General features: G+C 36.2%; 1 protein-coding gene across 3 annotated transcripts; it reads right to left on the bottom strand.

Annotated features, from left to right (window-relative positions):
• Positions 1–654: 654 nt before the first annotated feature.
• On the bottom strand, positions 655–22,162 carry LOC135633042 (DNA (cytosine-5)-methyltransferase CMT2-like). 3 transcript variants are annotated; one of them, XM_065142098.1, is made up of 21 exons: positions 20,999–22,157; positions 19,704–19,738; positions 19,494–19,596; positions 16,480–16,587; positions 16,201–16,320; positions 15,949–16,042; positions 14,301–14,428; positions 14,130–14,195; positions 13,798–14,043; positions 11,172–11,230; positions 11,033–11,099; positions 10,591–10,920; positions 10,447–10,515; positions 7,918–8,004; positions 7,758–7,845; positions 3,437–3,555; positions 3,245–3,349; positions 2,905–2,948; positions 2,716–2,785; positions 2,527–2,630; positions 655–1,506 (listed from the first exon to the last, which is right to left on the bottom strand). In XM_065142098.1, exons 1-21 carry the CDS (start codon positions 22,097–22,099, stop codon positions 1,353–1,355), a joined length of 3,297 nt encoding a protein of 1,098 aa, XP_064998170.1. In that variant the 5' UTR covers positions 22,100–22,157; the 3' UTR covers positions 655–1,352. The 3 variants fall into 3 exon arrangements, with proteins under 3 accessions (XP_064998170.1, XP_064998182.1, XP_064998176.1); XM_065142104.1 differs by lacking the exon at positions 655–1,506 and adding an exon at positions 1,589–1,700 and having other exon boundaries at positions 20,999–22,162; XM_065142110.1 differs by lacking the exon at positions 13,798–14,043 and having other exon boundaries at positions 20,999–22,159.
• Positions 22,163–24,013: the final 1,851 nt, after the last annotated feature.

Raw genomic sequence — 24,013 nt, 5'->3', positions numbered from 1 at the left:
AGTCAACATCAACATAATTATCGAGTAACAAAAGTGCCACTTTGTATTTGTATCTATGTTGATGTCAATGCAATTATCAAGCGAGGTTGTTCGACAACTGTGTCAACATTATCGTAGATGTAAAACGACCATCATCTGTTACTGTCGTACTCCTCATCCACAACAACCATCTATGACCCCCAATGGTATCGTCATCCAACACCACCAACATCATTTACCACCACCAATTGAAACATTAAAATTAATTTTTCTATTCATTATTTTCGTACTTCTATTAGTAAAATAAATGACATTATGATAAATAAAACTAAATATCTCACTTTCATGAATATAAATATTTTAACATAATTTAAATCTAAAAACTAAAATACTAAGAAAAACCTAACTACATAAGATAATCTATAATTAACCCTTATATATATATATATATATATATATATGCAATTATATCAAGTAAAAACCACAATAGGCAGCAGTGCAGAGATGTATGCGCAGTGAGAATGTAATGAAATGAAGCCATAGTCAGTGACTAAGGTGCTCGATCAATTGCCAGGATCGAATCAGCTGCTGCCCATGCACCTGTCGTCAAAAAGGAAATGCCGGTGAAGTGCCTCGATCCAAGTCCGGTGAAATGCCGGTGAACTGGATACAACATAAGCAACCAGATGAAATCAATTCATTTGTAACACATCCGTTTTCCGTTCTAAGAAAAATGGCAGCACAAGCAACAAGTTTCTTCCATCTATCCGTGTTCTTATTCTTGGAAGATTGGAGAACCCAAATAAGATTAATACAACAGGGAATTGTCACTATATTACACTGCCAAAGACAAGTCTTTGTCAGTCACTACTGTAAGCAATACAAATGCCCTAACTCAGACAGATGATTTTACTATAATTCTTCTTCAGATCAGATAGAGCTCCCAATAGAAAGTTACACAATCAGCAACAACAACAGCCTCTCGGACAACTTGCATCAAATGCCAAATGTAATCAACCAGTAGACCACCAACGATGGAGACGCATGGAAAGTCACCCTCCCCAGTAGAGGAACAATGGATTGAGGAAAGCTAATGAACAACAAGTCAATGGGCAAAGATCTAATTTACAGGATGATTTCTAAATGCAGACACGAATTTTCTTTAAGGAATGGGAGAAAGAAATTCATCTATGTTCAGTTGAATCTTAATAGCATTAGTCAGATTGGTTACAGGTTCAAAGGATTAAATGAGCAGAGGGTCAAATTATCAATAGTAAGGAGAATTTTTCCCTCTCAATCAAGGTAGGCCTTGAGTAAAAATCTTGAGCTCAATGGAGTTGACAAAGAGAGGATTATGTTCACAAGATAAATTCCTAAGAAGACGTAGGGAGTTTGCATAAGAATGAGAAGTTAGATGGGAGTGTCATCAAAGGCTCATCTCCACTTTTTCTTAGCCATGACATAGCCAAAGCATAACCCAGAGCGCGGCCGACTGGAACAGCTACAGCATTGCCGATCTGGCGATATCTGCACGGAGACATTCCCAATCACTCAAACAGGCAGAACAACAAATCCACTAGTCGTGATAAGCCCTATCATGCATTAAGGAACATTCTCAATTTGATCAATTCATAAGGAGAAAGCAATACCAGCAGTAATCAACAAAACATATCAACAAGATGCCCCAGTCAACACCACAAATGAACAATTTTAGTACAAACCTGAGACGGGAATCAGGAATCCATCATCAGATGTCAATGCTTCAAGTGTTGTCATGGACTTGGACAGAGAAAGTTCTCGAGGACAAGTTTGCATACTAAAAGCAAATTGATAAAGGAAGAGTTCATTGTGGTTTAGGTCTTGGGCCATTACAATCGAGTGAATTGCAACTGAATTGCATTTTGGGTTTGTTTTAACCAATTAAATTGAGTAACAATTTTCTTGAAATATTCAGACGAATACTGCCATTAGTTTTGATTAATTGTTTTGAAGTCCTAAATGGAATCAGTGATACTATTTTAACACTGATCAGTGTGGCGAATAAAATCTTAATTTATTTATAATGGTTAGCTGAAGAATTGTTTTTATTTTACAAGTCTATAGTGTCCAGAAGGTAAATTACCTATATGATCCTTCCTATTAGTTTTTGTTATTGATAGTTGACTGTGAACTCATGTGCATTCTGTTAAAGTCTCTTGATAGTAGCTAACTTGATTGCAACAATTTAGATCAATTGAGGATGACAACAACACAAGTTTAGAGACCAAAGTGAGTTGACCTGTAGGATATTGATCTTGGACCCAGTATACGACAAACCTTAGCAACTTTGTTGTGATGAATGTGATTAAAAGAAAAAGCTTCACTGGGCCTTGATGTCTCATCCCTAATTTATCTACTTCTATTTTCTAGGTTATTTCAATTTGTATAGATGACTGCTATCACCATCCAACAAAAATTTACAACTGATTAAAAGTTTCACTCAGACTCCCAGAGTAATGCTATTTTTTAAAAAATAACTTAATTGTGTCCAAACAATACTAATGGTACCTTTCTTCCACTGTCCCATAGAATCTGTAGAAATCAGGGAAGCCTTGCAACCTTGCACATTCACGGATACTAAGGGTCCGATCCTGCTCAGGATGTATCATAGCCTGAAAGTTTATAAATGCCACAATCAGTTGGATGGATGGTAACATCGGACGAGCATTACAAATCCAGACAAGGAATTATAATAACCTGGCAGCGAAAATTAGGTATGGTGATTACAGTTGGCACTATTTCATCCCACCATAGACGAGAAAAAGGTCTACAGGGTCATGAACAACAAATTAATAATAATGTTACAGAAAAACAACAACAATGCTAACATTCTATGAACGATAAATCCAGAAACTCATGTTGTCAATGAAAATTAAAAAAAAATACCTTAATGACTTTCCATGTCCAAAGTTCATGGCATAATCTGGGACCTGAATGAAAAAGAAAAAAGATTCAGTATATGCAACCATATATATCCTTCAGCAATAACATGCACATCAACATGCCTTTTCATGCTTTCATTTTTTGAAAAAGAATAATCAATGGAAACTGGATAGAAGCTATGGAAACCCATGGTAGAAAATAACTATTAAAAGAAAATGAAACAATAACCTGTGTATTCATCCTTGTTACTCAAAGCATAGCCATGTACTGGATTGATCTAGTACATTCATAAAATTCTTTTTTTTTGGAAAAAATTAAATGCTTATTATTAATATTGACTTACCAGTGGTCTTCCAGATGGTAGCAGTACTCTCTCTCTTGTGGGGTCAAATTGCACAGAATTATCAGAACCAACAATGACACCAGGGAGGTCTCTAAAATTTGCTCCCTGTAAAATTCAGCAAACAATGTAGATCAGATCTTATAAATTTCTGGTGTAATTGGATTTCGAACAAAATCAGTACAGAGCACGAACCTTTTTTCGTGGAATTTGTGAAATTCTTAAATAATCATCCTCCCCTAGTGGTAAAGTGCAATGATCATACAACATAGATTTAGATATTTTTGCACCATTTTCTTTGAGTCCCAACATTTCTATTTTGTCAAAAAAAAAAAGAAAATTGAAATTAGTATAGAAAAAATTAGTTAACAAATTAAAAATAACTTTTTGAAAAATTTTCTTCATATTTATTTTAATCTAATATGCCACAATGCCTAAAATTGCAATTCATCAACTTGCATGCTTCTCCAATTTGGTCTTTGCCAAGTTATGGCATATCACCCTAATTAAGCTTGTGAGCACACAAACACACTACACAAAAGAGTTCAAGATTGTACTGCTATTTAAGGTCTTTGCCAAGTTATGGCATATCTCCACTCCAGTTTGATGGAATCATGTGACCAAAGATGTACTGCTATTTAAGGTCTGGTTTCTTCAAATTGGACCTATCTGTCTCAAACAAGTGCAAAAATTAGTCATCCTTAATTATCAAAGACTTCTTCTGATGTTGGATCAGACACAAAGCAGATTTCTAACTCCAGGAATCATAATGGAAGATTTGAGAAGATTTCTACACCCAACAACTATTTGGTGTTTCTCAGAAAAGATGCCACTAGTCAGGACATTTTAGGCACCTGAGTTGCTTAGTGTAGAAACTGATAGATGTTTAGTCTTTAGACTACTTGGATCACATACTGAGCATAGTCAACAAGAAGATCCTCCGGTACACAGAAAGAATCCGGATGAATGGGCACAGTTTGTTCATTGGTCTTAGATATACATGAAATACAACATAATATCCTAAAAGGATAATTTGGGATCCAATTTTATGTACCGGGTCTATGCTGGTCTAGGCATGGACTGAGTTGATTTGGTACATGCCAGCATACCAACAGACAACATGGTACGCCGATACATACCTTGGTACAAAAAAGCTCAAAGAATCAATCAAAAAATTTAAAAACTTATTTTAGGGTTACATCTCACCTTTTATTCACAAATTAAATCTGATAAAAATAAAGTGGTTTAGATTTTGAAATTAATAAATGCTAAATTGAAATCTATATGCAATAAGGATCACAAACAATACTTCAAGAATACATGTACATAGAAAGGAGTTCTAATATATAAGCGTACAAGATTAGATATAAAATTAAAATAAATAGCTACTCTTATCACCAAAATGATCAACATGAATACACAACAACCGAATTGGGATCCATAATATGCTGAAATTAAAGAACCCATGCCTGAAACTGCTCTCACAATATCTAATACCAATATAAACAGGGTGCAATTGATGCAATAATGTGGTAGCCCTCCTCATCATGAACCACTCATGATAAGAGACGCCTGAGGCGGGTAGGACCATAACAAGTATGACTATGTAGGATGGAGTGGATCAGAGCAACAACTCTCGTCATTGTCCTAATATTGCATGCCATAAGATGTATCTGACTAGAAAAGAAAAAAAAAACACAATCAACTTTCAACATGCATATGTTGGCCATGAGATCAGTAAGAAGGTTTTGAATAAGATGAACTCCTAACGATCTTTGTATCGTATAGGCTCTACCACATATGCGAGTAGATAACTATATATCAATCCTCTTCCTCTTTCCTTGTATCTTTTCGTTCATAAACGAGCTTCATGGGTCCTTGTGCTCTATGATCCATGTCCAAAATGGTATGAGTGAAATCCTGCTCATCGCTCCATGCCTCACTCATCAACTCTGAGAAGCCAAAACAAGAAGATTGAGTTACCCAAACCATCATCATCTGTGGATGCACTACTATTCATGTCACTAGTATCTCCATGGACCACATGAAGCACAAATGTTTCTTGTCACCCAACTGAATCTGTTGCTCATCAATTGCATCCAACGAATCAATTGACTATGAAACCTAACCTTTTCTATGCACAATAGCCACATGTCTCTCTCGATTGTATCTTGGCACAACCCCTAATAGATTGGTTGCTCGAAGTCCAACCATATTCTGATATTGGGCGATACTCTTCCTCATATCAATTGATATCCTGGACCCCAGTTGTTCCTCTTCTTCTCGAATTACCTCAGGAATGAAACACAATGGACATGGGTCTCTTATCAAATCAAATAGAGGGTTGCCTTAGTTGTTTGGAACATGAACCCAATCAAGCATCGGATTCAAATCAAGCCTATTCCAATGGATCTAGTCTAGATCATCAAGGATCAAGCATTGATTCTCAGAAATCTAGCGTAGATCTAAAAGAATCTAGGCCTAATCTTAATAGATCAAGCAAGACCTAATGTGGTATATATGGAAGAGATCAAAGCTAAGGTTAGAAGAGAAAGCATAAACACTAACCTAATCACAGAAATAGCTTGAAGATTGGGTTCAACTTTACCTTTGATTGAGAAACAAATTAAACTGGATCTAGGACTTCAACCTTCTTCTAGAGCAAATAGGCCCTTGATGTCTTGATCAAGTTTGGAAGAGATTTGAGAAAGACTTTTTGAGAGATTTGAACAGATCCTGGGGGAAACTAGCATGAGATAGGGGTGTGTAAGAGGAAGAGTAGAAGAGAAAAAAAGGGTTCAAGTGACTGGTTTAAGGCATCCAAAGAGAACCCATGGATCTCTTGGGACAATTAACCACTCAATGGGCTTACCATCCGGTAGAGGAGCAGTCAAAGACGGGCTCAAGTGGCTAGTTTAAGGCATCCATAGAGACCCCAGGGGGTCTCTTGGGTAAATGGACCATCCTATGGACTTACTGCACCAATTACAAGGCCTATACCAGATGGTAAGGCAATTTGCAAGGGTTACTGCATGATAACCCCTATTTTGGTTTGGACAGACTGGTTTATATTGGTCTGTGTCTCAGTGGTTGCCCAAACCAGCATAAACTACCTGTCATGTACAGTTCAAGCAATTTTGTATTCCATGGTATTATCTCTTCACCTATAGTTCACCAAATAATCAACAGTTATGAATATTTACCTATCAACTAGCAATGATCCAATCCTTACAATAATAAGGAGCATATTGATAAGAACCTAAATAGGACAACTATTTCATAGTTAAGAACGGTAGCGTGTAATACGGATTTTGTCTTTAGTTGGTGGGTCATAACTAGAAACAACAATTACAGTTCCAATGATTCAAATTCCATATCAATATGATTCTTGGAAGCCACATGGTTCAAAAGGGCATAGAGACTATGAGTAGGGGTTAGCATTTCTCCAAGAGACTATGAGTGTAGATATTTCAATCAGAAAAATGAAGAAATTTTCGTTAATTTATGGTTTGCAATTTAAAATTGATGCAGCCTCAACAAGCAGAAAAACTCATGTGGAGAAAAGAACAAATAAGTAAATCATATTGTATAAGATGCAGTAGAGGGACAAGGGAGGAGGAATGATTGGACCACGGTAGTATGCAGGAGAAGATCCCTGCAAGATAGATACTCATTAAGGGCTGAAAGTAGCAAAGATCCAAGGTAAAGGTCATGGTCCTATGGATATGGAGGAGCTTCTACAATTGGTGTATGACAGGCACAAGCAGCTTGGCATAAATAACAAAGAGACCAAAAAGAAAAGGCAGGAGAAGAAAGGAGAAATAGATAAGAGAATAAGAGAAGAGTTGACAACAATAAAAGAGAATAGATACATAATATATTTAACAGACTTAGATACTTCACAAGAATATGATTACGTTATCTATTTAACATCTTGATGTGGATATCTATTCTCACACTTATATTATATATTTTTAAAGTCTCTCAAACCATATCCATATATCATTTATTAGTGGAACAGTATATTAAATGCTAAGATCTATACTGAACCTTGCTTTAAGAAAGGATCCTTATCCTCATCTGACACTCTAACAATCACTGACCAACATGTACAGAAAAAAATTGTAGAGATAGGCAAAGTTTTGACAAATCGACTTTGCTAAAGTGACAACAATAACATACCTAATTCTAAAATTTTTAGGTACAAGGCAAGTGCTCAAAGTTCATGCTTAGTCATATATACAAGATCTTATGGATCTACAAACCAAGCTCAGGCAAGTAGTCAACAGTAAAAGTTGAAAATTCCTGTCATTTATGAGTATAACTGAAGACAGGACCAGCTAGACCAAGAAAAGATACTATTCTAGATTTCAAGAGGACAGATCAGTTCAAGCTTTATAGGGAAAACATAGAATGAACTGTTGCAAGAACAATGAAATGATGTTTGGCTAAAGGTTAATCTACAATTGACTCCAATACACCACTTAATTTTACTTCTAATGAGATAATGACGCACCATCTTTTGGCATCCGAATGTATCGCTGGAATTCGGTTTGAGGGCTTTTTCCATATGGCATCTGATCCATGTCTTCTGAATGTTTGACCTGTGTAGAAGAACTACAGTTTGCACCATGGTTTACAGATTATGAACATCTAGAAACACTATCAAGCCTTACTAATGGAAGATCAGCAATGGCATCCTCAAGGATGACTTCTTTCTCAAGCACCCGTGGTTGGTCTTCATCATACCCAACAAGATTACGCTGTTATCACAGTTAACTAAGAATTAGAGCATGTAAATTAACACTATATCAAGCTTAGAGTTAAAACCTAGTGGTGTCCTAAGAAACAAACAAGCAAAATAAATTACAATTGCAGTACAACTCAACCATGCCTTAGGAACCAAGCAAACAATCAACAAAGACAGTCATACAGAACATAACCTGAAGTAAGAAGAAACTGAATGCAACAGTTGGCAACTAAAATGAACGTGAATGCAACCTTAAAAATAATGGTGAACAGCTTAAATAGAAAGAAAGAACTGAGATTTAGTATGTAAGTATCATTACTGATAACAATATGAACAATTCCACATGTTGAGGATCTGAAACATATATTTTAGGCTCTCGTTAAGGTACTTATTTTTCTACTAGTTTGGTAAAGCTTCTAAAATCTTCAAAAGCTTCAAAACTTGGTTTTTTCCCTTATGCTAAAATTTGAACTCTCTTCTGTGGGAATATATTATTCTAACTTCTTGTATTCCACTAGGTTGATATTGTTCTTTTTAACCAAACAGTTAGCAAACGAAGTGCCAGAAGGCCGAGCTGATCACAGCCAGGGTGCATGGAATTGAAGTATATTGAGTAAAATCAATAAACATAACATTTCTATTTCAAATACAAATACAAAATTCTTGTTTTATCTCAATCTTCTGAGGAATATTACTACAGTATTAGATTAGAGAATTCGATCCAATCTTTTTTTATCTTAATGAATCTTTCTTAACAATTATATAAGAATTCCAGAGAAAAAGCCAAAAAAGAAACATAAAAGTCAATTTCAAATCAAAGGACATTATTACTAAATACAAACAACAAGACACTGTTACAGAAGCAAATCAGAAATTGTGGCATGCGATGCTAGACAAAAGCCTCACTGATTTACCATCATGCTGCTATGGAGCAAGTAGATGCATCAAATGAACAACATGGTATAATAATCTCAGATATATTATGGACAATTGTAACCCAGATTTAAAAAAAAAACAAAACAAAATTTCCTGCCTTCAATGCAAATAACTTTTATTTGATTGTCACTGCAAACTATGAAAATGATATCCCAACATAATAAAAGTCTGCTACTTTGGAAGATAGTCTATTTGACCGCACTGACATTCCTGGGATGCAATTGAAATATCACATGCTTTGTCAGATAGCAGAGGAAGGTCCAACAAATATGATGCTAAATGTAGAGCAAAAATTGTTCAATAAAATGAGTACTAAACAAATTGCCTCATACTTTAGCAATGTAACATGATTTTAGTTTCCAAATTAATCCACACGCTGAAAGATGTTCCACCAGCAAATTAAGAATTTTCTTTTAAATCATCTTTCAATATAAGGTCACCCCTTGCATTGTTTTGTCAACTTTCCTTCTAATCAATTAGCTAGTTAATCAGATGAGTAATGGAAATAATGGCCCTCGGAAAAAGGAAGTTAAACTATTGTTTAATGTGGCTTTTTTCATCTATTTCAGATAAACCATTTCTTTTGATATACATTAAGATTGCACTTTACATGTGTGACATAACTTTAGTAGTCCTAGGAATAGACCTAAGAATATAGTTAAGTTGGATAGACGAGAAATTTCATTTAGTAAAAGTTTTTGATATCTTAACCAATTATTCGAGATAGATAACAAACATTTGCAAATATTCCTATATTCCAAATTAGATATCACAACAATCTATCAACAAACATCTCAACTCCTCTTCTCTTGTATTCCTTTTATTCCCCGCACCTCCAATTGTTGCATGTGCATTCTTTCTTAGGAGATCAACTGAAGTATTATCTGAAGACATTTATTTTAAGAATGAAACTGGGTCATACAACCCATTGGTTTAGCACAAGGGTAGTGCAGAATTTGGTTAAATCAGATCATCACAGATCCTGCCCATCGATGGATGTTTAATGTCCTTTATGAACAAAATAAGCCTAAAATGAAATATTAGATTAATGTCACTAATGACACTAATTATAGGTTAAAGAAGTGAGAAAGTTTATTTGATCAAATGCAGGCATTGTAGATGATTAGGAGCTTAAATGTTTCCATTAGAATAATAGTGAAGAAGAAAAAGAAGGCCCATGACATTCCATCAAGCTGCTAAGTTGTTGTAGTTAATTACTTGGACTCTTCCCAGATTCAGAAATTGTAAGACATAGGCAAAGGTGAAACATATACGAGAGCTGGAAAATACAGGATCATTTCATTGCATAGCTGGCTTACCAGAAATACAGATTAAGTCATCTAAATGCTCAGTGACCAATAGATCCCATTAGGATAAGTGGATAAATATCCACAAGGATTTATATATACACAAAATGATGCAACAACAGTACAAACAAAAAAATAGAGTGCAGCAATATTCAATAAGCAACAGTAATACACATACACAGAAAAACCATGAATGTTATTTACAATTTTACCTCAAATTCCACTGGGGAACCTCTCTTCAGAATCACCTCATGAGTTGGTAACGGAAATGGAGGCAGTTTCTGCAGTCGAGAAAGAAAAACTTATCGAAAGAAGCAGCTTAGATTACTTAAGAATTAGCAACATTAACAACTTGCCTCATTAGGGTGACACCCCCATAGAAAGGCACGCAAACGAAATTGTGGAACACCATAACAACCAGCAGCCATGATCCCAAGTCTAGCTTGGTAGTTGATAGAAACTAAACGACTTAGAGCATATCGTCCAAGTGTAGCATTAGCAAAGCTCAAGATATCCACCACATTTTCCATTAAAACATATTTAGGCTTCAAATATTGTACAATGTCCATGAAAACTACTATTTGTCGATTTTTTTCATCGTCTAAAGGTGCACTAAAATTCCTATACCTATTATAGCCACTAATACCTTGACATGGAGGGCCTCCACACACCACATCTACATCCCCCTGAAAGATGCGATTGAAATATCAGCTTGCACAACTAACAAATTTTGTCATAAACTACGTTTTAGATAACTCCAAATTCAGAAGAGTACTAAAGCATTATACCATCACTTACAGGAAGTGGTAATAATTTTGACTTGAACCCTTCTGTCACAAATTCTCTTAGTCGTCCTTCACAATTGCTGACAAGATTCCGACAAGAGTCATTGAGGAAACTGGTAAACAGTATCATGTCTTAACACCAATTTGCCTACCTTAAACTTTCCATTGGTTCCCAGGTATCCTCACCAGGACCATAGCCCTTCCATCGTACCTGGAAATTTCAGGGTACAACAGAAATTATCCATATTCATCAGAAGGTCCCCTAAAACTATAGAAAAAAAAAGAGATACTGGAAAATATACACTGCATTACAAGCATATGCCAGTTCTAAAGTTGTCCAACAGTGGTAAGTTTGACGAACACACATGAATGATGAACGTTCATTCAAAAGGACCTCAGTTGAACTTCTAAGTAATTCAGTAAATAAAAAGTAAGAAAATGCAAGGTCAACAGATTTTCATAAAGATAGACATAAAAAATTCTGGAAAATCATCCAGATTTGTTAAGACAGGTGGTGCATAATGAAAACATAAATTCATCTCTAACATGGGAGATAAGGAGTGGAATGAAAAACAAATCCTGTAGCAAATCAGCAAAAGCATCACAAGTATGACAAACTGTAGTGAATATTTAGATATTACTGCAATTCAGATTGTATAACCCTTGCATATGATTGTCACTAACTTGCTACGTTTGCATTATATGAGGTCTGGGGAGGATTAATGTACATTGCCTTATCTTTAAATATTTAAAGAGACTCTTTACATGAATCGAACCCTAGTCACCCAAATCACAATAAAGAAACCTTACCATTGTACCAAAACCTACCCTCTTGTTATATTTTCCAATGCAAAGTGAAAATTATTTTTATTTTGAGTGTGGTTTAACTTATGCTTAAGGCAGAATAAAAATTCTCACATGCTCCATTATGATCAGTATAGCATGACAAATCACATTAAACAGAGCTACTCCCCAGTAATATAGGTGCAAATGCACGAGTTTGCCAAATATCTCATGCCAACCAATTTACTTAATGTGTAAACAAGAAAGTCAAATTTATCTACAACCAAAATTTTCATCATCAGACACACCATTTCTCACCAAATGAAATATCAACCATCACAACACAGAATTGTAGCAACCCATGGCAAACAACAGTGTAATATTTGCAAAAGATAAACAGCAGCATACTGCCGCTTTATTCATGGCAAAATAATAAGGGAAATCTTTTTCTTAGTTCTCTTTGCTTTCATAAAGCACTCTTCCTCAATGCTTTATAATTGACATGATTAACAAACTAAATTGAATGAGAAGAAAAGAGAACTGTCTAGGGTCGAAACTCGAAAGTATGGTCTCTTTCAAAAAGGAAAGCAGTTCTTTCATGTAGGATAAAATTATATTTACAAATTTGAATTCAGTAATATCATCAATCTCTACACTTGATATCAATTTCTAAAATAAAGATCAGTCTGGTGCTATTATTCTGTCTTTTATTCCAAGATTTAAAATACCTGATTGGATAGGTGCAATATGAACAGTATTTACTTTCCCCAGTCTAGTCAAGTACGCAGGCCATATCAAGTGAAACTCTCTGGTCTGACAGAGCATACAACCTGTGTTTTTATAATTACTCCACATAGTAAAACCACCAGGTGCAAAACCCTTCATTCAAATAAAGACCATTGAGCAAGACACTTGCCAACATTTTCAACCAACACAAACCTGTAACTGCTAGTCCAGGACTGGTCTGAAAAGTAGACCAGATCTCACCAGGAGTTAACCTCCCAGTGTCTATCAAATACATGGCTTTGCCCATTATTTGATGCATACTGGTCTTGCATGGGTGATAAGCCTACACACTGGTACAAGGCCCATCCAGTCAAATAAAAGGCTACTGTGGAAAAACCTTGGCAAAAAATTTCAACAAGGCTTTTCCTCCGTGATATCTTCCTCTTTCTTTCTTTCACTCTGATTTGAAGATCTAGCAATGTGACAAGGAGACTTCATGATAACCTCTCACCGGTTCGACTTCTACTCCTCTTTCACTCTGGTCCATCCACATATGAGGTATGATTTTCATTAAAAAATTTACTTAGCATCACCTTCAATCAATAAACTAATCCTACTTCTAGGGCAGATAAAGCATAGATTTTCATGGATCTACTCCAGATTTTGGTGTACCTAGGCCAGATCAGTTGATCAAGCCTAGGTTTATGTGAACAGAACATAGATTACAGAGGACTGAGACATGGATTCTTGTGCCACTGAAATCAAATCATACGAGCCTACCAGAGAGTATCCAGATAAGTACACTAATTCCAGGCTCAAATATCTTTTGTTAGAAACATGGGGTGTGCCATAAGAGATCGGTTGTCGATGGGGCATAATGTAGGAACTAGGAAGTCAGTTTTCATACAGACATTATAAGGTCAAAGGTAGCACATCATAAGCACTTGATCCACTAGATGCAATTGATGAGCAACCATTCCAGGAGGGTGACAAGACTTCTCCCTTTAGTCCAGTCTCCATGTTATTTCTAAAACAATAACATTAATGTTATGTTCATTACATCAATGACAAACTTCTTATTTTAACAAACAAGCCTTCTCCATTCATGTAATGAACATGACAGAAAAGGAGTTGGAACAAGATTCATCAACCAAAATAAAGAGTCCAGAAATTAATAAATTAAAAAAATCAAATACAATGATAATAAAATCTAAAGCAGATATTACACACTAAGGCCATAAAATCTATAGGACAAATAAGATCATCTACCTTGAATTTTAAACCAGATTTTCCTGTACTAGTGGGATCTCCATAACATATATCAACTATCTTCAGTACTTCGTATTCTCCATCTGAGATCTTGAAGTTTGAGTCAGTAATCCTCTTAGAGTATTTCACTATAAAGTTCTTTGAACAAGAATCTCCTAGTTTACCAACATTTACACAATATTTTTTGCAGAGTTTTCTCCATTCTTTCAATAAGCTAAAGAAATCATCGGCAGACTCATTTCTAACCTGTCAGAGTGAGCATATCAACATTGAAGTATTAAAACGCTTATGAACAATGACAAAAAAATTAATGAAATGATCAAATAGCATACTTGAGTTTCTTTATGATTAAGTTTAAAACTTTCGCAAGCAGCCTCATCGGAGTCAACTGCCCATCTCTATGAAGGAAAAGAAAAGTATATCAGCAAGAATGACTGTGAGTTGCATCCAAAAAGTAAATATTAACACATCTGCAAATAGTTGGTTATTATGAGATAACTTGCCGACACAAGTTTTACACCAGCGAAATGAGCTCCAAAGCAAAGCCCAGTTGACATCCCACCACAGCCAGAATATAGATCTAATAAACCTAGCTCTGTCTTTTCCAATGCAATGTCAACATTGCCTTTTCCTGCAAGGTCACATAAATCATATAACATAAAAACATCATAATATTAGTCAATGAACTTAAAAAGTGAAACAACAATGGAGGAAGAAATAGATCTGAAGGAAAAAGTGTGTGCCAAGGAATAAATGAGAAACTAACAGGCACAAGAAGCTCATTAGGCTTATCAATGTCAATCAAACATTTGAAGAACAAGAAAGAATTTCCTTAACAGATGCAGAAATTCAACCATCTCAAACTACAGATGATAACACCCAATGACTGACCTAGATTCTGCGACATCAGTAAATTGAGGACTAAGATTGAATTGGTTAGAACAGTAGTTGGACTCTAGGAAGTTCAAAGGGCATGATTGCAGATGTCGCTAAGCATACCCTCTTATTCCATCTGAAACCTGTGGCATTGCCAGAAAAGGTCTAGGGCAACCAGACAGGTACATGACTAGTATTTACTGGTTTGGCCAAGCACATTCATTTAATTTTATTTAGTGATATCGAGAAATATAGGTCAGTATACTGCACAGTAGACAAATACCTCGTTTGTCTAATTACTTACCAAAACCAATATTGAACCAGTAGTTAAATCCTTAATCTGAAGTCCAGTTTACTAAATTGGCTAACAAAAATTGATCAGAATCTTGAGACTGACCAACTGTTTCTCGTATTTTCCAACTTTAATAGCATTCCAGTAATTCTTCATGGGATCATTAATTCAGCCCCATCCTACATCTAACCATGGTTTTCAATTTTCTCAAATATTGGTTTTGACAAATTGTTAAATTGGTGCAGTACCAATACATAGCGCAATATACCGACTTGTACCAACTGAGATCACAAAAATGATAGCATGTTGTAATTAGCCCTAAATTATCACGTTACAATAGTATTAAATTGTTTAGGATTTCTTAAACCTATGCTTTCAATGAAGTTATTATATCATCCAAATAGACCAGGATGAGAAGAGCCTGGAAAATCTTGTTTTTAAGTCCAGTAACAAATCATATTTCAACTGTTCTGGAAATGCTCATACATATATACTAGAAAATATACTTTCTTGTTTAGTTTTACAATTACATATATATCTTTACATGATACTAAATTTAATGTTTCCCATAACAAGCATATGTACATAGATAATGACAAAAAAAGAGCTGTGGTAAGTGGGTCAGTGGCTTTTTAGCAAAAAGAACCACATCAAAATCACTTAAAAGTCATATGATTTGGAATTTATCTGTATCTATAACTTAAATAGCTTATAATTTAACATGTCATGCCTTCTTAATTACTAAATAGCTAGAAAAGCATGTACACAATCTCAAGAAACTAGAAAGTGCAGAACAAGATCAATAGTTGCATAGTTGATTTCTACTCTTTTTCATGAACTACATTATCTCTAGCATCTACAAAATATACACATGTTATGTGCACATAAATGACAAGTGAAAATATGGAAGCAAGAGTATCGGAAGCAAGAAATCTGAATTCACTATAATATAAGAATCAATTTAGACAAGCAATACAACTTACTGCTCTGCATATTATAGAATGAAGAATATTCCACGGAGTATTTCATGTCACAATAAAAATAACATGAAGGAATAGATTTAGACTCCAAGCAATCCTGCAAAGAAACAAGTTTTTGGTCTAAAGCAAATAAATCAAACAGTAAAGAAACAGGAGAAGAAGGGCAAGTCAGATTGAATAGTAGAAAGCGTAACGCTTAATAGGATAAAAATACTTCAATTCAAATAAAAGACGAAAAGCACAATTGTCACGTACACTGGCAGGAACTTCTGCAATCCGAACTTTTGAAACAATGCAATCTAATAAGTTGTCATTCTTTAGGTCAGAGTAGAAAAGTCGCTTTCGATCATGGAGTGCTGCTTGCTCTTTCAAAACCTATAATGAATGGTAGGAGACATTAAGAAATGATTATGCAACATTAATCCGTCTGTTTTAGTTCTATAATTTTTATATTTGTATGGGAAATAAAAGGAAAAGGATCAGGATGAAGGAAATAGGATTCCAAACAGAAATTAAAAAGTAAAAACATCTTACAGTATCTTCAGCTCGAAAGAACCATTGCACTCTACAGTAGTAGTCCCCTTTTTTTGTTTCAAAAAATTCCAAGATCCTGCCAATATAATTGGGCTTGTGTTTTGGACCCTATAAGACAGTAGAAACTCATTAGATAGTTTAATTGTAGCTAAATTTAGTAAGAATTGGTTCTGAAGGCGAAAGCCTCTCTACTCTCTATATCTCTTCTATAGATAGGACAATAGTTTTTCTACTTGTTGATAAGTTCCCCGCCTAACATGCAGGATACTGGGAACTTGTTGCATCTCAAGGTAGTTAGGCAGGTAAGGAGGTAGGCAGCTGGAAAAAGTATTTTATTGATGTATATATATGTACAGATATACATGAATTATCTGGAAGATAACGTAACAAATTTTACATGCATGTTTTTTGCACAAGAAAGGAGTACAGCTCCAAAGAATTTGAGTAGCTAATTCTTGATATAGACCAAATTGAAATAAGAAATTGGGATGCAAGAGCTGTTCATCTTGGAGAAAACTTTGACAGAAAGCTCATCTATATATTTTATTTTTCACTTCAGAAGCAGATAGTCATGAATGTACATGAAGTCAAGTGATGCTCGGTCATTTATAAATTCTATGCATCCTGGAATGCAATTTCAATGGAAATCTATGTGATGGTAGTGACAAGGTCAAAGAACAGCAAAAAAATTGAGATTACAAAGAGAATGATAGCATATAAAATAGTTTTCTTAAGAGTGAAGGATCAAGTGCATATGGAAGGCTTTAAGTTCTTTGATGGCTGAACATGCATATCATTGGTGCTTTTAAACTTGAACCAACTTGTGATAATCCATAGTTCTCTGCTATGATATTACTTGATGTAACCTGAAGGCCTTATTCTTATGTGAGAATAGAGATTGCAATGAAGGTCCATTATCATAATAACGAACTCCAATAATTGTAATGTTAAATTAATAATGTCCATTTAATTTTAGGCTGTTCAAAATGGAAGCAAGATAGCATGAAAGAAGCGAAACAATAGGAATACTACAGAAAATCCTTAGATGAATAGTCTCATCTATGATTTTGAGGCATGATGAAAATCCTTTTCCCAAAACTTGTTCGTCCTTGTTATTGGAAACTTAAGTAGAAAAACAAGGAATACTACAGAAAGAAAAGATTATTCATGCATAATTATCAAAGGCTCAATTAAAGGCACATCAAGGTGCTAAGGCTTTTTGGAGCTTAACATGTCCATCTTAGATAGGGGAGACCCAAAAAAATGAATAAACCAAAACAAGAATCAAATTTTATTTGTAACCTTCATTTTTGGAGACGGCTCGCTACTACAATTTTGAAAGAACAATTAGAAGAAAGAAATCTTTAAACTTTTATGATTACTTTCAATGACTTCTCAGCAAGGTGGGTTAATAGCTTCAGTACCAAGATTAATTCGTAGTAGCTGATTCAATTGACGAACTTTATGAATTTAGAGAGGCAGGTTATATGCACAAAATTCAAGTCCTGTTACAACCAGTGGAAATATCAAACTTGATCACCTGAGATGGACCGAAAAATAATAAAATCACTTTATGATCTTTTATGACAATTTGAACAAGGAGTTAGACAGAGATTGACTTCATTAACTTTCAAAGTGCAACACTAGGTTTTAAGGGAAGGACACTCCATAATCTAAAAAAATCAGTTTCTCCTTGGCTCTTAGGCACAAACACTTTCACTATAATGAAAATTTATGAATTCTTGCTTAAGAATGGCAAGAATGATAGAAATCTAGATTTGCATTGAGGACTTAGTTAGTGTTTATGTTACTGTGTGCGTGCTGGCATGTTTTGAAGCAAGGAATCAAAGATTATTCAGAAATGCAGTAAAGGGATGCAACTATGGGGCAATTTTGTTATAAAGAAGACTGACTGAAGATTTTTGTTGTCTATCTTATCCTCTATTCTTCTGTTTCCTATCTTGTTTGTTTTTTATTCTTCATCCTTTTCTTGTTTTTATCTCTGCATCTAATTACCTTTTCTTATTTTCATCTGTTCAGTTCAAACTTTTGAAACAATACTGGTGGGAATTCCTTTCAGCTTTTCCTTTAAAAGGGATAAAACACACACGTGTGTGTATGCGCTACCCATTTAAAACCCTATGTATAGATTAAGATTTGCTAACAATACCAATAAAAACTAACTATTCACCTTTTCTGATCATGGTTTACTTACTCTTGTAAAAATTGACAAGAAAAAATGAAAAGCATGACCAAACTATTCAGTGGCAAAACCAGAAATCAAAGTTTTACTTCTCCGTCTGGCTTCTGGCATGCACTTATGAAGCAAAATATGCAATCATTAAAGATAATAAGGAGGGTCAACCAGAGTTATAGTTTCTTTTTTTTATAGAATTAGAAATTAGAAACTGATTAAAGAGGAATTTTCATAATTTCATTCTATTTTTTTGTTTTTCAGAATCATTTTTACTATCTCTAAATTTTTTGGAAGTAGAAAATTCTTACTTCATTTAGTTTAAAACAAACAGCTTTCAATTCTGTTTAGCCACATGACCATCCTTTGTTCCCATACACGAGCCATCGCTATTCAAAAGTATGGTGATCTTCATAGTGCCCATAATTAATGAAATTATCAATCATCCAACAAGTCGAGCAATAGACACAACATCAAGGTCACAAATACCAGTCAGTACAATGCATACTGACCTATATTTACAAGTTCAACAAAGGACATATATCAGGCTATATGATCTGATACTGGCCAGTATTACTCATTCTTTTTTTGGTTGGTATAGAGTTATATGAGTCCATATACTGCCCGATGCATGAAAGATTAACAAAAGCAGCACCGGACCAAGATTTGAGGCCCAGAATGCAAAATGTTTTTTTCTCATAACAAAAACTAAAAATGAAATTTTTCTATCTTTAATTCTTAAGAACAAAACAATGTAGAAACAATGGAAAACAGGTCCAGCTAAATGACAGGTCTTGACAATCACACAAGGATAGCTCACCTTTACATATGCACAATCTCCAATGTCGAATAGGCATCCGCATATGCTAGCTTTTTGGTAGTGGCATTTAACATCTAGGATGATTTCATCTTCATCATCAATGCTATATCACAAAATATAACATCAACACGTCAGAAATGTTGAAGAAAATAAAGGTTAAATAGTCATTCCACATAAGTATCTGTAGTATGTTTAGAAGCTGTAGCTTACTTGGAGGTACTGCTCTTTCTATTTCCCCCTTTATCCTACAAAATAAAGACATCAAAAGATAAATTAGCAGTCCATAAATTAGAGAAACCAATATAGATCATTTTAGGGACAATAGATTGTAATGCCAAAAACATATAGATTTTAAAAAATATTTGAAATATGAAACATTAAAAGTAGAAATTATTTAGCCTATAAAGCAAGTACATTTAGAGGTCATGGCTTAGCAACAAGTCCATAAGGTGCAGATACAGATGAGCAAAGATGCGGGAAACAATTTCCACAGACAAATGTTCCATCCAAGCAATGAAAGTGCCTTGACCACCAAAGATGGAGAGTCTAACAGCATAGGCAAAGTGGCTGAAGATGGAGCACCAGATCATCACTCCAAATCTGATACAAACCAGACGAAAGCGAACCCTTCAATCCCCAAAATTTCCAACGGATTACCAGCATCCTGAAGCACGGGCCTGAACGATGGTAAAAAAAAAGTAAACCAACAGAACTCTTTCTTTTTTAAAACGTATCATTCTGTCCAGGTCAGCAGCTTGACACTTTCCGCCATATTTCCTTTATCAGTCTTTGATTTTCATTCTGCTGCATAATCATAAATTAGGTGCTACTTACTATTCCATTAAGGTTCTACAACTGAACTTGAAGGCTGAGATACTTGGAATAAACTAGGTACACCTGAATCAAAAGCAAGTATACATAAGTAACCTTCTTTTTAAGTTTGACACTCCTTGCCTAGTGAACAGGCATAAAGACACTGGGTACAAGAGAACACAGTCACATATTATACACCCTGAAAAGGTAGGAAAAGTTAAGGATGATAAAACTTAGTCGGAAAGCCCCAAAAACTGAGAGTTTTACCCCAGGCAGCTAGGCAGAGTGACACCTTTCTTATCTTTGCTGTAAAGGATTAGAATTTTCCACAAACGCATGACAACAAAGTTTTGCCAAGATAAACTGCCTGGAAAGTCTTTAAATGAAGCATTTGGAAACACCATCATGCCCTGGACAATATAAGACGCATCTCTAGAGCAGACAAATGTGCCATAATAAGAAATAATAGAGAGAGGTTACACTAGTTGTCTCATAATTTCCAATTTAAAAAATCTACTTTACAGTTTCCACTCACTTTAAATAAGTCATCTTTAAAACATCAAATGTGACCAACACATTAATATTAACATCAGCATCCTTTAAGGTACTCTAAAAGGCTGCATTTAGTCACAAAATTGCAAAATCTAGCATGAGATCCTATTTGGAAAAATACCACTACATAGTATGATTACCTTCCAACCAAAGCGGTGGGGCCACCTCTGCCTTGCCACCTCCTCCGGCACAGTCTCGCCAACAAAGAAGCATGCATTATTATTGTTGCACAGCTTACTTGATTCAGAAGTGACATTCAGGTTAATAGGATGTACTAAGACTTCATTTGAAGAGAGCTTCAGCTTCTTAGGAGGCCGTGAATCTTTCATCCCGGGTGATTTCCTGCTCTCAAGCTTCTTTGGATGTGTATCACCATTCAAATCATTGGATTTCCCACTCTCACTGAAGGATCCCATATTGATTCTTGGTGAGCACCTTGAATTTCCTTTCTCCAACAACTTGACATGAGAAGCGGTCATGCAATCACCGTCACTCACTATAACGTTTGAGCTAGAATTCTCAGCTCTGGATATTCTCGCCGAGCGGCGCAAGCCACCATTTTTAGCAACAATCTTGGAACCATCATTACTAACCAGAGTGGAAACATCATTACTAACCATATTGATTCTTGGCGAGCGCCTTAAATTGCCTTTCTCCAACAACTTTTCATGAGTGGTCATGCAGTCGTCGTTATTCGCTGTAAAGTTTGAGCTAGAATTTTCAGCTCTGGATATCCTTGCGGAGCGGCGCAAGCCGCCATTTTTAGCCACAATATTGGAACCATCATTACTAACCAGAGTGGAACCCGATAGGGTCCTGGTTGATATCAAGGCCCTCAGTAACCGCCACAGGTCATTCTTCTTGGCCTTTTGTCCAAACGAACAAGAATTGCGCTTCAAAGAATATACCGATGACTTTGGCGATCCAAGCTTCATTGGTGATGAACCAATGCAGCCATTTTTGGCGGCATCTTGATTAGCAGATGAAGCCTCAAAAATGGGGTAGTCCGAGCCAGGGCCGGGGAATCTCATCATCCTCGGTGACTGCCGCACGCTATTCGCCTCAACGTTCTGGGAAGAAAAACAACCTTCGCCCATCAAAGAGTCCAACGGCGGCGGCGGCTCCGACGGTCTGGGCGACTTTGGCGACGAGTAAGCGAGTCCGTTCTCGACGGCATCCTGATCGGGCTGTGGAGGCGCCAGCATTCCTGGAGACCTGCGTGGGGAGCCATCGCCCTCCATGGGCGATTGATCCCCAAAGCCCTGGGAATCGGAGACAGCGGCGGATAAAATGTGGAATTAGGGTTTCTCGAGGGATAAAGTGACGAAGAGGAGAACCGGGGCCCCGGCCAGTGAGTCGGCTCTCGTGTCTTACACCAGGCACCCACCAAAACAAATCGTATTATTATTGGTCGATAGATGGGTCCCGTGTAACGTTATCGTCTCCGAACCAATGAGAAAAATGATAATTTGCGTAAGCCGGTCGGCCAAGACAGGCATGGCAGAGGCCAAGGCGGGAGTTCAATTTTATGGCGATCGGGCGCGGGGACAGGAGGGAACGTGCCATCGCCGTACGATCACCGACCACTCGATCGAACGGCAGGGAGTTGATCGGGTGGATAAGGGACGGAGACGGCCGAATCTAAGAGATGGGGGCCTGGATTCGTGGGCCGACATCGTAGTTGATCGAACGGACTTGACCTTTGTCTTAATTCATCCCTTATTTTGAGGTGTCCTTTTTATCCTTTCTTTTAATGGGAAACGACTGCAACTTACAACTGTGATCTTTTTCCGGTTTGACTTGGGTTTAGATATCCTCTGATGGAATAAAAATTAAAATTAGATTTTAAAAAAAGGTATTTGAGTCAGAATCAATTTTGAATAAAATAATATTGATGAGGGTAATAATTACGATAAGACTTGCATGACACCCGCTGACGTCCCGCTCCCCTGTTAGTCCGACACCGCGTGACTGACACAGGTCAAAGCGCCAACCGAGGCCCATTAACGATCGCTCGGGTTCGGTTCCACACGCTACACCGATTGCAATGTCAGACGTCATCAGAAGGTACGATCTTACCCCTTACGGGCAAACGCATCAGGTAACACCGAACCCCCTTTATAAATACCTTTACATTCTGAACGAAGAGGGAAATGAGGGAGAAAACAACCCCACTACGATTGCTGACTGACTCGATCGTCGGAGGGGTCGAGTCGAGTTCTCTCATCCCGACCTGTGTGCAGGAACGAAGGCGATGCGCTTCTCTCCGGGCACGTAGGCAAGGAACCCCCTCGCGAAGGAACCGGCGACCCGTCATCCGGACCCGAACCAAGCCGCATCAGCCCCGAGGTCACGGCTAAAAAGTTATTTACACTAACAAATATCATAGTTGATATTGTCGGATATTATGTTTATCTAATTTGTCTGAATCAGATTTATGTCCTTTGATCGAATCCGAGCCATGTTCGTATAAATAAATAAGGGAACAACTAGTTAACTTGAATATAAATTGAGCGATGTGAAATTAATAGATATCGTATCTGATATCATTCATAATAAGGGATGTGACATATTAACAACAAGGGCCGATACATATTACCCCGTTAGATCTTCTTAGCATCATAATCTTTAGGTTCAGAAAAATTATATTAGAATTTCTATAAAAAACAAAATATCTATATTCATTTGTTATGGTACTATCAATTTTATCAGTAAAAAATAGTTAAAATAATAATTTCAATGTTCTATTTGATGGTAACGAAGAACGTTAATAGTGGCAAACGATGACGTTGCTGGGAGCCACGAGTAGTTATGTGGATGAGGAGAGCAACAATGAAAGATGAGAATCGCTCTCCATATGCATTAATATTAATACAATTGTCTAACGGTGAAAGAGTTATTTAGTATTTACATCGATTACCCTTTCGTCCCTAAGAAATTGAGTTGATGTCGATGCAAATGCAGAATAGTGAAAATATCACTTGGTAACTGTGACGATTCCAATGTAGATGCAAAGTAATGAAAGGGCCACTTGATAATTATATCGATGTCAATGCAGATGTAAAATGACCCCTTATCATTCATTATCATTTTCTTCATTCATAACAACTACCCACGTCCCCAACAGCATCGTCATTTACCACCATCGACGTGGT

The sequence above is a fragment of the Musa acuminata genome, chromosome BXJ1-3, assembly GCF_036884655.1.
Source record: "Musa acuminata AAA Group cultivar baxijiao chromosome BXJ1-3, Cavendish_Baxijiao_AAA, whole genome shotgun sequence".
Lineage (NCBI taxonomy): Eukaryota > Viridiplantae > Streptophyta > Magnoliopsida > Zingiberales > Musaceae > Musa > Musa acuminata.
Note: the sequence above shows the minus strand (reverse complement) of the source record. Positions and strands in the feature narration are given on the sequence as shown.